Consider the following 14571-nt stretch of genomic DNA (forward strand, 5'->3'; position numbering starts at 1 on the left):
TTTCATAGACTGACAGTTTAATTGAATATATACCTTGTTTCTATGTACAAATGAATCCGAGACTCAGTACTCAGTAACCATCACGCTTGCCTTCCACCTGGGCAGACCCCTTGGCCTTCTCCAATTCACGCAACATACCATCCCCGAAGACGCCGACATCAGTAATGATCGAGACCATATCAAAGCCCTGCTGCGACCGTCTAAACGCATCGTCCCCATCAGAGCAAAAGATAGCAGCCTTCTTCCCAGCCGACTTGGCAGCCTTCAAAACCCTCATAATAGCAGCCTCATGCTCCTCCCCACCACGCACCACACGCATCTGCTTCGCCAGATCAAAGGGTCCAATGAACAACACATCCAGCCCCTCAACCTTCGCAATCTCCTCCACATTCTCGACTCCCGGCCGCGACTCAATCTGCACAACAACCAGCACCTCCCCATGGGTCTTCTCATCATACTCCGCAGGCTTGACACCCGGGAATGAATGTGGCGCAAACATCGGTCCGTAGCCGCGCGAGCCCACAGGCGGGTACTTGCAGTAACTGACCACTTTGGCCGCATCTTCGGCGGTGTGACACATGGGAGTCATGATTCCATGCGCGCCAGCATCCAGGGCACGCTTGATCATCCATTCTTCCGGCCAAGGGACGCGAACGATGGGGCTGGCGCCTTCGTGGCCGATAGCGTTTGTGAGCTGGATTAGGTGTTAGTTGTGAATCCGCGAGGAATCAGAGATGGGGTTGGTATTGACCTCGTAGTAGTGGCTGTCGTTGATCAGACCATGTTCAGCGTCCACGAGGACCCAGCTGAATCCGCCTTCTGTGTACTCGGGGCTGCGGCGGAGGATGGTCTTGGCGACGGCGGCGCTGGGGAGGCTATCGATGGGGATATGTTAGCTGGGGTGGTCTTGGGATATGTGCTTGTGTTTCCATTGAGCGAGGTCTCTTCATATCTGGCATCTCCCTCCTTGGATTGAAGCTCTCTCCGGCTGCCCCTCTCAACGCGGGGTTTCGGGGTTCTCACGTACGTCAACCAGAAGCCATAGGACACTGGCGTGCTTTGCAGCGCGGAACGGAGTGTAACAGCAGACATTGCAGATATATTAAAGGTGATTTCTTGAGATTGAGGAATTACAGAAGGAATGTTCTTCATCTCTTAATAGGACGTGAAGAGGGACACTCGGGCTTGCTCCGACCGATTACCCGAGGACCCCCACGTCTGGTGCTTGATTTGGGGGATTGTTTCGTTTTTCTGTTTATGTGGAATCAGCTTGAAGGATCCAACTCTCTTTGGCTTTGTTCCTCTCTAATTTCATGGCTGAATGGCCAGTCACTTCTATTGTAGCGAGAGTTGAAGCTGGGGAACTGCCCCACGGGGATTTGCCGCGTGGAGTGGCTCGGTGGTGGACTCCCCCGAGGCCCGAAGTGCTTGGGAGTTGCATTCTCTCTTTATCTGCAGCCACTCAGGCAGACTCCGACCATCTCGGCCCGAAGAGGTGACAGCAGGTAGGCGTACGGAGTAGACGCCTCTAGCTTGAAGATCTGCGGATTGCACCCGGCATGAGATGCATCGGAGAATCCGCATCAGTTACGAAGACTGGACCGGGTCAGTGTGGCCAATCTCCATGCTCAGGTGCCTGAGAACCAAATCCTTTGGACTGATCATACTGATGAAATATACCACTGTAAATACCAGGACCAGGATATCGCTGGTGGAAGGGTGGATGTCTGCAGAGCTATGGAGTAGAACCCTGTCTATATCGTCGCAGCTATCATGTCGTGCAGATACTATGCTCTATCTGATTGCTGTAAAGTGTGCCTCTGTCATCTGCCTGCTCTAGGTACGCATTTAGAACGGAGAAAAGAGCCGGATATTATCGTCAACGAAGATGATGTTCTACACGTCTACTGTAAGTATCCGAGATGTATGACGTCTACGCCCGGCTGGACAAAAGTCGGTCTCCAATATTTTCATTTCTGATATTTCACATCGAAGCACGCAATAGGGGACATTACTTCTGAAACAGAGGTTAGTACAGTAGGATTTTAATTGTAAATTGAGGTTACTTACTCCACATCCCTTGCAGGTGCAAGTGTTGCCACAAGTGCAGCCTTGGCCGCCGCTTGCACAGGTACAGCCTGATCCGCAGTCACAGCCCATGGTGAGTAGAGTGTTGGCTTGGATTGAAGTAGAGTTGTAGAGTGTAGATTGAAGAGAGTAGATTTTAGATCGTGGAATCAACGTGAGCCTGCAATCCGGGGGAGGGTGACAGCTTTATATACAGGTTGCAGCTACTGCATCATGATGGCGTCAGTAAACCATAAATCGGTGGCGCCTGTGGCTTCCAAGACCAGATGAAGCTGAATCAGGCTCCAACTTCTTTCCCTTCAGAGAGCTAAGGTGTAGATCCTGCTGCTGTGGGGAGCTTATAGATCGAGCGGCAACCCCAGACTCTGAACGCGAGCTGGGACCAAGTTGAGACAGGTGCACTTCCGCACGTAGAAAAAGACTGTAAAATGAATACGCTAACGCCCAAAGGTCAGGATCTGGCGGCTAACTCGCCCGTCACAAATCGAAGCTCAGAACGAGGATCAGGTGAGAGAGATACGTGGAGCTGTGCAAGAGAGCTGCCCAAACCCTCCAAACCCTCCAAACCCTTAACCCTCCCAAGTCGTGAAACCCGTGAAAACCGTGGAAATCGTGAACGCCTCCAAATTCTCCTGTGCTGCCATTCTCGAGCAAATTTCTTTCCCATCTGTCCTGACTTCATTTGCATTGCACACCAGATTTACTGCCGTGGTCCACCTCTCGATAAGCATCTCCGCCCCGACCTCGAGTCAACCCTCGTGATTTCACACACGCTCTCGCTCTCTCTCACCCCTTGTGACTCCCACAGCTCCGGTTATTTATCGGACTATCACTTCAGATCTGCTCACCTGGTTCTATGAGCCGGGGGATTGGGCAGATCTAGGCTAATCGAGCTGGCTCACTCTTCACCTTATCACCCCTATATCGCCTCCGACGACCCCGATTCTCTTCCCTTGGTAGACATTCCCGACTCCTCCGTTGCAACCCTTGCTCCATCTGGCCGCCGCCGCCGTCGTCGTTCGAGTAGTCCCCTTGGTTCCGCAACGGCGGGGGTTACACTTCCCACACGCGAGGCCGCTACCCTCCCAAGTCGATCGGATAGTCGGTCACCCTCCCCCAAGCGCAGGCGCCTGGCAACCATGCGTCCCGATGGAATCAAAACAGAAAATGGCGTCTCTGAGGCCTCAAATGGGTCCTTCCCGTCGACTCCGAGGAAAGTTGGTCTGAACGGGTCAAGCTCCAACGGGAGCTCCCATACGAACGGTTCAAAGAAGCCGAGCTCGACCTACTACGGACATAACCGGGAGGAGGTGTCACGGATTCTGATCCAAAGTCTCTATGAGCTGGGCTATACAGAATCGGCATCCAAATTAATATCCGAGAGTGGTTATGAGCTGGAAACGTCGGGCGTCGCAACCTTCCGAAATGCGGTATTGGGCGGAAGATGGTCGGAGGCTGAGAGAATCTTACTGCACTCATTTCGAAATATTGGGTTACAACCGGAAGACCACAAATTTGTACCAGAGGAGACTCTGGTATTAGCGGAGGATGCTGACATGAATGAGATGCTGTTTTATCTCCGGCAGCAGAAGTTCCTGGAACTACTCGAGACTCGCGATCTGGCGTCGGCACTCGGCGTCCTTCGGCAAGAGTTGACCCCGTTGAATTTTGATGTAGAGCGTCTTCATGCTCTTTCAAGGTATGTACATGGCTGGATTGATGGATAACTGGCTTGGCGATTGGCTGACTCGCCTTAGTCTTCTGATGTGCCCGACCGAAATTCTACACGAACAAGCAGGTTGGGATGGGCCTGTCAGCTCATCCCGAGAGCGGCTCCTCGGAGAGCTGTCCAGTAAGTGCTGTCGCTCACCAGGGTTTGTATCAGGCTTGCTAACCCAGTGCAGAATCTATCTCTCCCTCCGTTATGATCCCCCAGCATCGCCTTGCCCACTTATTAGATCACGTCAAGCACACGCAAATTAACAACTGTCTATATCATAATACCGCCGAGCCCCCATCGCTCTACTCTGACCACATGTGCGACCGAAATGACTTCCCTCTGGAAGTGAGCGCACGGTTGAGCCATCACTCCGATGAAGTTTGGTATTGCGAGTTCTCTCACGATGGCACCAAGTTGGTCACTGCCGGCAAGGATCACCATGTGCTTATCTATGATACAAGCGATTTTTCAGTTTTGAGACGACTAACCGATCACGATGAGGGTGTTGCCTTTGCTAGTTGGAGCCCAGATGACTCCAAGTTGATTACATGCTCGCAAGACAAAAAGGCTCGCGTATGGAGCGTCGAGGTAATTCTTGCTCTAAAATGGAATTTGACGCTTCCGAGAACACACTAACTCTAGACATTTTAGACGGGCGTTTGTCTGCTTACCATCAACCACCACCGCCAACCAGTCACGGCGGCTGCTTGGGCTGCAGACGGAGAATCCTTCGTGACAGCATCTCTTGATGCTGAATCTCAACTTCGGCACTGGAGCATGCGGGGCCAACCCTTGCACTCGTGGAAAGGTGGATTCCGCGTACAAGACTGTGCCATCAGTGCAGATGGACGACGTCTTGTTGCGGCTGACACCGAAGCTAAAATCCACGTGTATAACTTTATGACTTACGAGGAAGAATACTCTCTTCCGCTACCTAGCAAGCCGACCTCGGTTGCCATCAGCCAGGATTCACTCCATGTGCTTATCAATCTAGCCGAGGGGGAGATTCAACTGGTGAACATGGAGACTACCGCCTTGGTTCGTCGATTCAGAGGCCAGAAGCAGGGCGAATTTGTCATTCGCAGCACATTCGGTGGAGCCGCTGAGAACTTCATCGTCAGCGGAAGCGAAGGTCCGTACTTCGATTCACATATGCATCACGTCACTAACTCTTCCTAGACTCCAAAGTCTACATCTGGCACAAGGAGAATGGCAACCTCGTTGAGACATTGGAAGGACACGAGAAGGGCTGTGTGAACTCAATATCATGGAATCCACGAAACCCAGGAATGTTCGCCTCAGCAGGCGACGACGAGTCAGTAAGGATGTAAGCAAACACTCACACCCGCCTTCTGTCACCATTCAAAACTGACATGCCACCAGCTGGTCCCGAGAAAACAATCGTTCGCGCCCAACAGGGCCTGTCCGTGGGCTATCATCAAATGGGTTTACGCGGACGAGTGCATTGAGATCTACCTCGACTTACTGAGACCATCACCAGACCAGACCTGAACTAAACTGAACTGAACTGAAACTTGTGTACTGCACATCAAGAATGCCTATCATGACTACCTAGGAATCTCTTTTCACGCCCCTTGCTCTTTCACCGTCTCATTTTCATATCCATGTTTCTCTATTATCTCGTATCATGGTGGAGGCATTTCTCTCACCCGGTGCATTGGTGCTCATGTGTATTGGATTGAAAGACGATAAACCTGCTTTGCAATCATGTTTTGTTTCTTCTCCGTTTCATTTCTTCTCTCTCTTGTATCGGGATATGGCTTTTCTCTTCCTCTTGTGGATTTGATTTCGGCTTGGCCCCCATTTCCTCTTGACCTTCCTTCCCTGACTTTTGCACCCTATTCGCGTATAAATCGTATGAAATCTCCATTGGGTTTGGTTTGGCTCGGTTGTTTAGGGTACGTATGTAGGTAGCTAGCATTTATTTAATAAAACTTTGACGAGTAGAAATGATACTGGATACAATCGCCAGTGATTGATGCTTGAAGAAGCTGTAACCGAAGTGTCAAGCTCTTTGTGCTTCGTTTGAAGATTCCTGGGACTTGGAAGTGACAGCAACACGAAGATGATCATGTCAAGGTAAGTACTGCGCTTCCGCTTCTATCTTACCTAATATAATGAGCCTCTCTGCTTGATAACTACGCCAGTCAAACAATCAATAAGAGGTTGCGTACATAGTTCCAGGGAAGCAGGATCGCTTCTACGGCCGTGGCTCTGTTAGTTGCTACAAGCCAAATCCGAGTCTACGAGGGTATACGACAGGTGGAAAACGATTGAAAGTAAATTTGAGTCCATCATTCATAATTCCCAATATCAAAGATTAAAGCAGAAACGAAAACTCCGAGGACTGAAAGACGCTACTACTTAGGCCCCTCGATCTCAAATTTTGAAAATAAACAGAATCGTAAACACCGCCAGGGATGTACAAGTTGATTGGCATTCTTATCCTGTCGAGAGAAAGTTAGTATTCGTATATTTCGATGAGTATGTGAAGTCGATCTACTTACTGATACGTAAGTATCCCTTTCCTCCACGCTAGAGCTGGCACTGCATTTCCTTTTTTCCCGGTGTCGAATTCGAGTCTTATCCAACCACGCATGTAGAACGCAACCGAGTCAAGAAGCTCAGAAACTTAGCTGCCGAGTAGATTGAAAGAAAGATTTTGTAGATACAAGATCCAATAAGGCGATTATGAAAGCAAGTCCGCAACTGTATAAATAATTAGCACCGTTAATACTCCAATAAGAAGCTGGGGTAGCTCACCGTTCATTGGCATCTCATCAATCTGAGTAGAGTAGTACAACTCAATATCACGCAGGATGCGGACATCATCGCTGGTGACAAAGTTGATAGCCACACCCTTGCGACCGAAACGACCACTTCGACCAATACGGTGAATGTAGTTCTCACGGTTGGTAGGAAGATCGTAGTTAATGACAAGGGAAACCTGCTGCACATCGATACCACGGGCCCACACATCAGTGGAGATAAGGACACGGGAGTTACCCTGGCGGAAGTCTTGCATAATGCTATCACGCTCCTTCTGGGGCATCTCTCCATGCATGCTGGAAACAGTGAAGTTGGCCTCACGCATCTTGTCGGTAAGCCAGTCGACCTTGCGGCGGGTGTTGCAGAAGATGACTGCTTGGGTGATGGTCAGGGTATCGTAAAGATCGCAAAGTGTATCGAACTTCCACTCCTCCTTCTCCACGGCAATGAAATATTGCTTGATTCCTTCCAGAGTCAACTCGTCACGCTTGACCAGGACACGAACGGGGTCCGTCATGAACTTGGTCGTCATATCCAGCACATCGTAAGGGAGAGTAGCAGACACCACAACGACCTGCGTCGCGGGGGGCAGGTAACGGTAAACATCGTAAATTTGTTCACGGAAACCACGGTTGAGAAGTTCATCAGCCTCATCAAGAACGAGCATCTTGATATGGCGAGTGCGCAGGTTGCGGCGACGGATCATATCGGCCACACGACCAGGAGTTCCCGAAACAACGTGCTGGCCGTAGTCGAGCTTGCGGATATCCTCGCCAATGTTGGTTCCTCCAATGCAGGCGTGGCACTGAACGTTCATGTAATCACCGAGAGCCATGACAACGGATTGAATCTGGGTTGCGAGTTCACGAGTCGGGGACAGGACCAGAGCTGTACCAAGAAGCTGCGGTTAGAACTATACTCGCTCCAATCGAGCGACAGTCCACATACCTTGGGTCTCGCGCACAACAGTATCAATGACCTGCAACGTACTGATAGCGAATGTGGCGGTTTTACCAGTACCGGACTGGGCCTGGGCAATAGTATCGCGACCTTTGCAGATCTGAACAATTGCACGCGATTGCACGGCCGAAGGCGATTCGTATCCGTAAGCGTAAATTCCACGTAGCAGGCTCTCCTTCAGGTGCATATCCTCGAATGTGGGTGCCACCGTCACCTCCTTGGAAGTGCTAAACTCCATGCGCTCTGCTTGCTGTTAGTCCGGCTCACTTTGCTCAAGTTGGGGGTCGCATACCCTCGGCGCGTCTGTCGATTCCTTCCGCCATGATTAGAATGTGAGCAGTTCAACGGCGTGAAATAAATAAAATCGGGATTCACGACAAGTGAAAGCCTTGAAAAGTGAGGTCAACGACCCAACTTTTCGCGGTGGAAGTGGTTGTGGTCACATGACCTTCCCGCGAGCTTGAGGTGCCAATCGCCAACTTCTTTCGCGATCACTACGTTACGTCTTCTACACTCTTTGCGCGCAGCCATTCAAGAAACTGGCACTGCCGTCGAACTCACAGGATGTTGCTTGAAGATCAACGGTATCTCCATGAGGACCTGGAGCGGTTGGAACAGGCTGTCGCTGATCGCGTGGCGGAGGAGCCGCGAAATGTGAGTCTATGCCGGGAATCATCTCTGTTACAATGTTTTCTGATAGCCAATTTCATAGGTTCGTGAACGCCTAGCCCGTGATCATGAAGTCGCCAAGTTCCTTGACAGAATTAAGGAGCAATCGAAGCGACTCCTCGAAATCTACCAGGACATCGATGGGCTACGAGAGAAGGAAGTGCAGTCAATCTCGACTGGCGATCAGTTCGAAGAGTTTTATAGGCAGTTCGCCGAAATCAAAGATTTCCACAAGCGTTACCCTAATGAACCTACCGAAAACCTTGAACGTGCATACAAGCGCCATGAGCCCGGCGAAGGCGAGTTTTTGGGGATGGAGATCGACAATATGTTCAGTGGTGAAGAAGGATTTGGACAGTATTTGGATCTTACGAAGCCTCATGAGGACTACCTGAACCTTCCCGGAGCAAGGCGATTGACCTACACTCAATATCTCGACATCTTCGACGTCTTCACACCACCCACCCTCTCCATCAAGCGCAAGGATAAAATCACCGATCGGTACTTCGTTTATGTTGGGGAGCTTGCCAGTTATCTAGAGACTTTCTTGAAGAAAGTGAGGCCGCTTGAGGACCTGGACAAGCTTTTCGCTGGTTTCGACGAACAATTCGAAAAGCAATGGGCCGCAAAAAAGGTCCCAGGCTGGACTGAAGAAAATACTGAGAACGGTACATCCGGTCCGACAACACAGGGAACTGGTGAGGGCACTTGGTGCCCGGATTGTGAGAAAGAGTTCAAGAATGAGAACGTCTACCGGAACCACTTGACGGGCAAGAAGCATATTCGTGCAGCGGAAGCCCGCAAATCTGGAGAGGCTCCATCTGCAGCTCCAAGCAAGGGAACATCCGCAGCCTATAGTATGAAGGAACGTGCAGTCGCAGAACGCGAACACCGAACTCGATGCTTGACAGATGTCCTGAAGACGGAACGACAAGCCACCAAGATCAATGTTGAGCGACGACAGGGTATGACGGAACGTGAACGCCAAATGGAATTGGAAGCTATTCTGGCCGAGCCCGAGGCTGCAGGTGCCGAAGGTCAAGCTGGAGAGGAGTCAGACGGTGACGACGAGGAGCGTGTTTACAACCCACTGAAGTTGCCTCTGGCTTGGGACGGCAAACCCATTCCATACTGGCTTTACAAGCTCCATGGTCTTGGAGTTGAATACCCTTGTGAGATCTGCGGAAACTACGTGTACATGGGTCGTCGGGCCTTCGACAAGCATTTCTCTGAGTCTACTCACATTTATGGCTTGAAGTGCCTGGGCATCACATCTAACACTAATCTCTTCCGGGAGATTACCCGAATCAACGAGGCTATGGCTCTCTGGGATTCGCTTGAGAAGGACCGAAAGAAGGACCGAGACTCTCGCGACAATGTGGTTCAGATGGAGGATGCCGAGGGCAATGTCATGCCTGAACGGATCTACTTGGAGTACGTATTTTCCCCTCCCTCTTTCAAAGTTCGATATACTTACCGATATCAGTCTACAAAAGCAGGGCATTCTCTGAGCGAAGACAGATATCATGTTTTTTTTTTCCAATACCATCAGGCGTCTTTCACCTTATACAAAAGGCCCGGAGTTTGGCGAATGTTTACTTCCCCGCGCAGGCTCATAAGCCTTGTCTCCATGATGTAAAATTAGCAATTCACGATCTACATTGAACATTCAACTATCCATAAGGTCCAACTGACATAGTAGTGCTATTTGTTCCTCTGCTTTCCTTTCAAAGGTGATCCGAGATTTACATGCCCAGTCTAGGAGAAAGCCCTACCATTGCACAATTTCAGGCCCAATAGATATCAAACACATTTGATTCTATGTAATCTCAGACCATCGTGTTCTCCCCTAGGTTATACTGAAATTGAAACACTCGATCCAGTCCACACAAAGTAGATTATTGAGGCTAACATGAAGTTCAGTCACATCACTGGTGTCAGTTACGATCCAAGCTTCATGTACATCAAGTCAATATTAATAGCCGTGTGAGGCCCTCGTCCACTCCGATGCTCTGTGATACTGAATGAGATAACCCTAAGTTGTGGTGCCAGCAAAATCATTGGCCGCATCTGTCCTATTGGAAATAATGAGTCCAACAAAAAAAAAGAGCCCCATCAAGCCCACTTGTGATAAAGTTTTCCTTTGGGTGAAAGATGGAAGATAGATGCACATAGACTGCAAAAACAAACAAAAAAAAGAATCGTCAGCTGTAGGATTCGAACCTACGCCCGCGAACGGAATTGATTTCGAGTCAATCGCCTTAACCACTCGGCCAAACTGACAGTAGATGAAGATTTTGTGCACCTCTGAAATTATGAGCAAATATCTCTAAGTTAGAATACTTTTCTGCTCACGTGTTAGGTGGTAAGCTTAACTTACTAATTATCTTTACTTGCCAAATACCATATTCTCAGTGTATAATCCTATTTAGAAATATGCCATTAAACATCTAGTCTAATAAAGTATCTACAAAGAGCTACTTCAAAAGAGAAAGCTGTGTGTGGTGGGGAACTGTAATTCGAAAAACCAATCAGAGATTATAAGTCCCAGGTTTTCTAGGGCTTGTTTTGCCGGCCATTTGGCCACAGAGCAACCCAAAAAATGTATATACAACAAAAGCAGAATAAATGCAGGTCAGCAAAAAGAAGAAGCTCAAAAAATGAGACGTCAGCTAGAGGATTCGAACCTCTGCCCGCGAACGGAATTGATTTCTAGTCAATCGCCTTAACCACTCGGCCAAACTGACGGTAGATGACAGAAAGCGCTGATTGTGGCTACAAGAGCCAGAAAAGGCTCGTTGAACTATCTACAATTTGGTGATCACGAGATGAGGTCTCCCAAACCAAATTCTTTGGTGGAAGTTGAACGGACCAGCCAACGTATGGCTTGCTTAGACAGACCTCTATGTGGGAACGCAATGATCGTGGTGATAGTCCCATGGAACATGCTATGTAGCCCACCTTCTCCTGGCCTTAGGTCAGTTTGATCTAGTGATTGACTAAATCCAAAGCTTGCAGGGTATTGGTCTCGGTATAAGGATAGCTTGAGGTAGAAAAAGTCCTACAAATGTCATATGTATTTCTTTTCTCTTATTTCTGTTTTGGATCTCATCATATTGAATAACAAGCTATCTTTTGAAGTCGATGAACGGCTTGGATTGAAGCATACTCGGTATGACGACTGATACCGGCGAGTTGTCTCAACCAATTGCTCTACATACAAATAAACATCCCATTAAAGTCACTTGTGCCCTTGTTTGTTGGATATCCATAATAATACACTGGTAGCTGTAAGCGATGCTGACGCAGTTGGACTAGTTGCCTTGGTGAAAATTAGATTAGATACCTAAATCTTTGAATCCATTGTACTATATTGTTTTGTAGACAAATATACCACGGTTTACGAAAGAGGCGGCTATAGCGACTGGAATCTACACTTTATAGAGACCCTTCACCTCGGCGTCTTTTTGGTGTCTTTCGATTCATACCTAATATTTCCCTCAGTGTGTAAGACTTTTCTGTTATTCCCTTACTCAGAATTCTAAGCAGGTATCTTTTTACTTTTCCGAGCATCCATTCCTTTCCCTGGGCTATTTGCTTTCATTGGTATGACTGATCTCGTTTTTTTAAGCAAAGAGGTAGAAGCTTGTGTCGTTTATACTGGGGTCGAAAATGACGGCCAAACGATGGTTCATTTTGCCCTTTGTGGCCCTGATGTTTGCCCACAAAAATACACAGGGGATAATAAATAAATACGACTGGGCAGCGAGTATGGTTGAAAGATCTGTATCGGCTATGGGAATTGTACTTCGTGTTGTTTGTAGATCTTGAGCTATCTCACAGAGAGATGAATCCGCCGTTGGGGCCTTGGTGTATAGTTTGACAAGTAGGGAGGAATGTTTCTAAGCAACACTAGTTCTCACTCACATTGCGATAGACCCCATTTGAATCGAGTCGGAGTATTGACGTCTTTCGTTATATCAAAATACCCTGTGTAAACAGTACCCACCCTGTTCTATGGAGATGATCCGTTCAGATAGAACGAGGAAGCGAAGGTAAGGAAAGCTATGCTCTATATCACCCTCACTCTATAAATGTGCCTAAAGGTTAGATGCTGCTCAATAGCTACCAATTTTATGTTTATTCTATTGATTCTGCTTGCTCCTGTAGACTCAATAGATACATTAGGTCCCGTTTAGCTCGTGCTTGCGTATTTCCGCAGTGGGAGAGGGGGCATCGCGATCACTAGATATAGATTGGATCTTGAACAGACCCATCCTTGAAGCGGTATAACGAGAAAAACGGCAAAAAAAAAAGAACAGCGAAAAAGAGAATCGTCAGCTAGAGGATTCGAACCTCTGCCCGCGAACGGAATTGATTTCTAGTCAATCGCCTTAACCACTCGGCCAAACTGACATTAGATGGAAGACGACTAAGTTTTTTGTACTATGATTGGAGTAATGGACAAGTGCACAGCTCGCGCCGTATCCAGAACATCGTACAGTTATTTCGATAAATTACAGCATTATATCTCATCAACTATGGCTTCTCCTAGATTCTCTCTATGATAAGACTCTTCATTTTGATTCTAGTCTATTTAAGAATTCTTGAAAATTTGCAGAAAGTTGTGATTAGATTATATATTTATTGTCAAAATTATAGCGTATTTTTGTGTATTTTCGGTAAAAGCTATCGTTGTAATTTATTGCAGTAACTACAGTGTTCCAACTGCGGTGCGAGCTTGAGAGCTGTGCTAGCTTGTACAACATGTTAGCATTAGCGTTATACGTTTCCTGGTTCATCAGATAGACTCTAATAAAAATAAATCCGTAAAAAATGAGTGCCCGACGAAACCGTCGAATCATGGATGTAAAAGTAAGTTGATGACAGTAAACTTGAAAAAAAAGAAGTTTTAAATCGTCAGCTAGAGGATTCGAACCTCTGCCCGCGAACGGAATTGATTTCTAGTCAATCGCCTTAACCACTCGGCCAAACTGACTTCTGATTGGTAGATTGCCAAACATTTATCAATATAAAGACTTATCTATTACGAGACTGAAATCTGATATCAAATACGCCACACCTATTCCAATGTTTCTTACATGTGATGAACTATTCATTAATTTACTTATAGATAATCATGCATTTCTAGTATCATCATTAGCCTATTCGTGTAAAATTTGATTTGAGATTCCAGGCGTGTTGGTCTTTCCCCCACCCCTTTTGGCTTCTATAACACATGTCGTGTTCTTTTTGGGGGGGTGGGGGATATTCTCTATGGCGGCCAGTATGCTTTCCGTTTGTATGTGTGTGGACTACTGTCACTATTTTGGATAGAGCCATGGGGTGGCTATTTCTACTATGGTAAGCAGCTCCGTGACTGTTCCGGTATTGCCAGTTTGCCAGTGTGGGTTATTAGGCTGGGTTATCAGGGTGGGTATAGCTGGTGAAGAATATGAGCATTGTTTTGTCTTCTCTTGATATGCGGCTGCATATACTTATCTTTTTTTTTCGCTGTTGTCTTGTCTTAACAGTCAATTCTGGCCAACGTTCCCTGCAACGTATATTAATAATGTGGTACACCTCGGAAGTCCTCTATTCTCTTATATTTTTCGGTATACCCCAGCCCTATTCGCAAACCATCGATAGATTTACACGGAAAATGATGATAGATTGATCTCTCTTCCCCACAAACAGTCGCCGCCGAAGTTACCCCTCCCCGGCCCCTCTTTATACCAAATTCATGGATGATCGCACAAAACACATACTAGCAGCCTCTACAAACAAGTGGCCCAGTCATTCCTCCCTGCTATATCTAATGAATGGCCAACATTGGAATTGTATGCCTGGATAAAAGGCTAGCATTCTTCGTTTTGAAACTCGGCGGTGCACGTGGCTTATTCTTACCACGCAGGGACCTGGGATAGCCACCAAGGCCACCGAACCAGGAACATCAAAAACTCGAATATATAACCCACAACCATCAGATACCCGTCATATATGTAAATACTAAGCGCGATTGATGCAGAAGTTCAGCTGTCTCTACATATTCGATCACCCCAAGGCATAATTGAACGAGATTGCATAGATTCCATCACCTGCCCCTCAACAGAATCAATGAGATTCTATATTCAACTGAGGCAGGCAGAGATATAATGGGCCATTAATACCAATTCTCACCATGTAACCAATGTTGTAGCTTACTGCCATCAAAAGGAAAAGCCTGTATAGGTAAACATAGTAACATATTTCTCAGGTGAAAAAATTTCTCATTCAAAGACTCTAGCTCTTATATATCACGTAGCATTTAAGTTATGTATCAGCACCAACACAGGAACAGAGAT

At 47.4% G+C, this 14571-nt stretch overlaps 4 protein-coding genes across 4 annotated transcripts; 2 read left to right on the forward strand and 2 right to left on the reverse strand.

The window, feature by feature from the left end:
* Positions 1 to 70: 70 nt before the first annotated feature.
* N7511_000101 (HpcH/HpaI aldolase family protein) lies at positions 71 to 1092 on the reverse strand (the record flags this gene model as incomplete). Its single annotated transcript, XM_057122526.1, has 3 exons — positions 71 to 694; positions 752 to 875; positions 1028 to 1092. The coding sequence occupies 3 exons, from the start codon at positions 1090 to 1092 to the stop codon at positions 71 to 73; spliced, it is 813 nt and encodes a 270-aa protein (XP_056988259.1).
* Positions 1093 to 1773: 681 nt separating this feature from the next.
* N7511_000102 (WD40 repeat domain-containing protein) lies at positions 1774 to 5320 on the forward strand (the record flags this gene model as incomplete). Its single annotated transcript, XM_057122527.1, has 9 exons — positions 1774 to 1909; positions 2006 to 2028; positions 2087 to 2161; positions 2982 to 3787; positions 3846 to 3940; positions 3993 to 4396; positions 4460 to 4940; positions 4988 to 5127; positions 5192 to 5320. The coding sequence occupies 9 exons, from the start codon at positions 1774 to 1776 to the stop codon at positions 5318 to 5320; spliced, it is 2289 nt and encodes a 762-aa protein (XP_056988260.1).
* Positions 5321 to 6518: 1198 nt separating this feature from the next.
* On the reverse strand, positions 6519 to 7881 carry N7511_000103 (ATP-dependent RNA helicase eIF4A; the record flags this gene model as incomplete). Its single annotated transcript, XM_057122528.1, has 4 exons — positions 6519 to 6538; positions 6593 to 7486; positions 7547 to 7801; positions 7851 to 7881. The coding sequence occupies 4 exons, from the start codon at positions 7879 to 7881 to the stop codon at positions 6519 to 6521; spliced, it is 1200 nt and encodes a 399-aa protein (XP_056988261.1).
* A 241-nt stretch (positions 7882 to 8122) lies between these two features.
* Positions 8123 to 9738, forward strand: N7511_000104 (SF3a splicing factor complex subunit PRP9; the record flags this gene model as incomplete). Its single annotated transcript, XM_057122529.1, has 3 exons — positions 8123 to 8212; positions 8271 to 9661; positions 9714 to 9738. The coding sequence occupies 3 exons, from the start codon at positions 8123 to 8125 to the stop codon at positions 9736 to 9738; spliced, it is 1506 nt and encodes a 501-aa protein (XP_056988262.1).
* Between the last annotated feature and the right edge of the window lie 4833 nt (positions 9739 to 14571).

This window comes from Penicillium nucicola, assembly GCF_028828085.1.
Source record: "Penicillium nucicola strain IBT 29836 chromosome Unknown utg000001l, whole genome shotgun sequence".
NCBI classification, from domain to species: Eukaryota; Fungi; Ascomycota; class Eurotiomycetes; order Eurotiales; family Aspergillaceae; genus Penicillium; species Penicillium nucicola.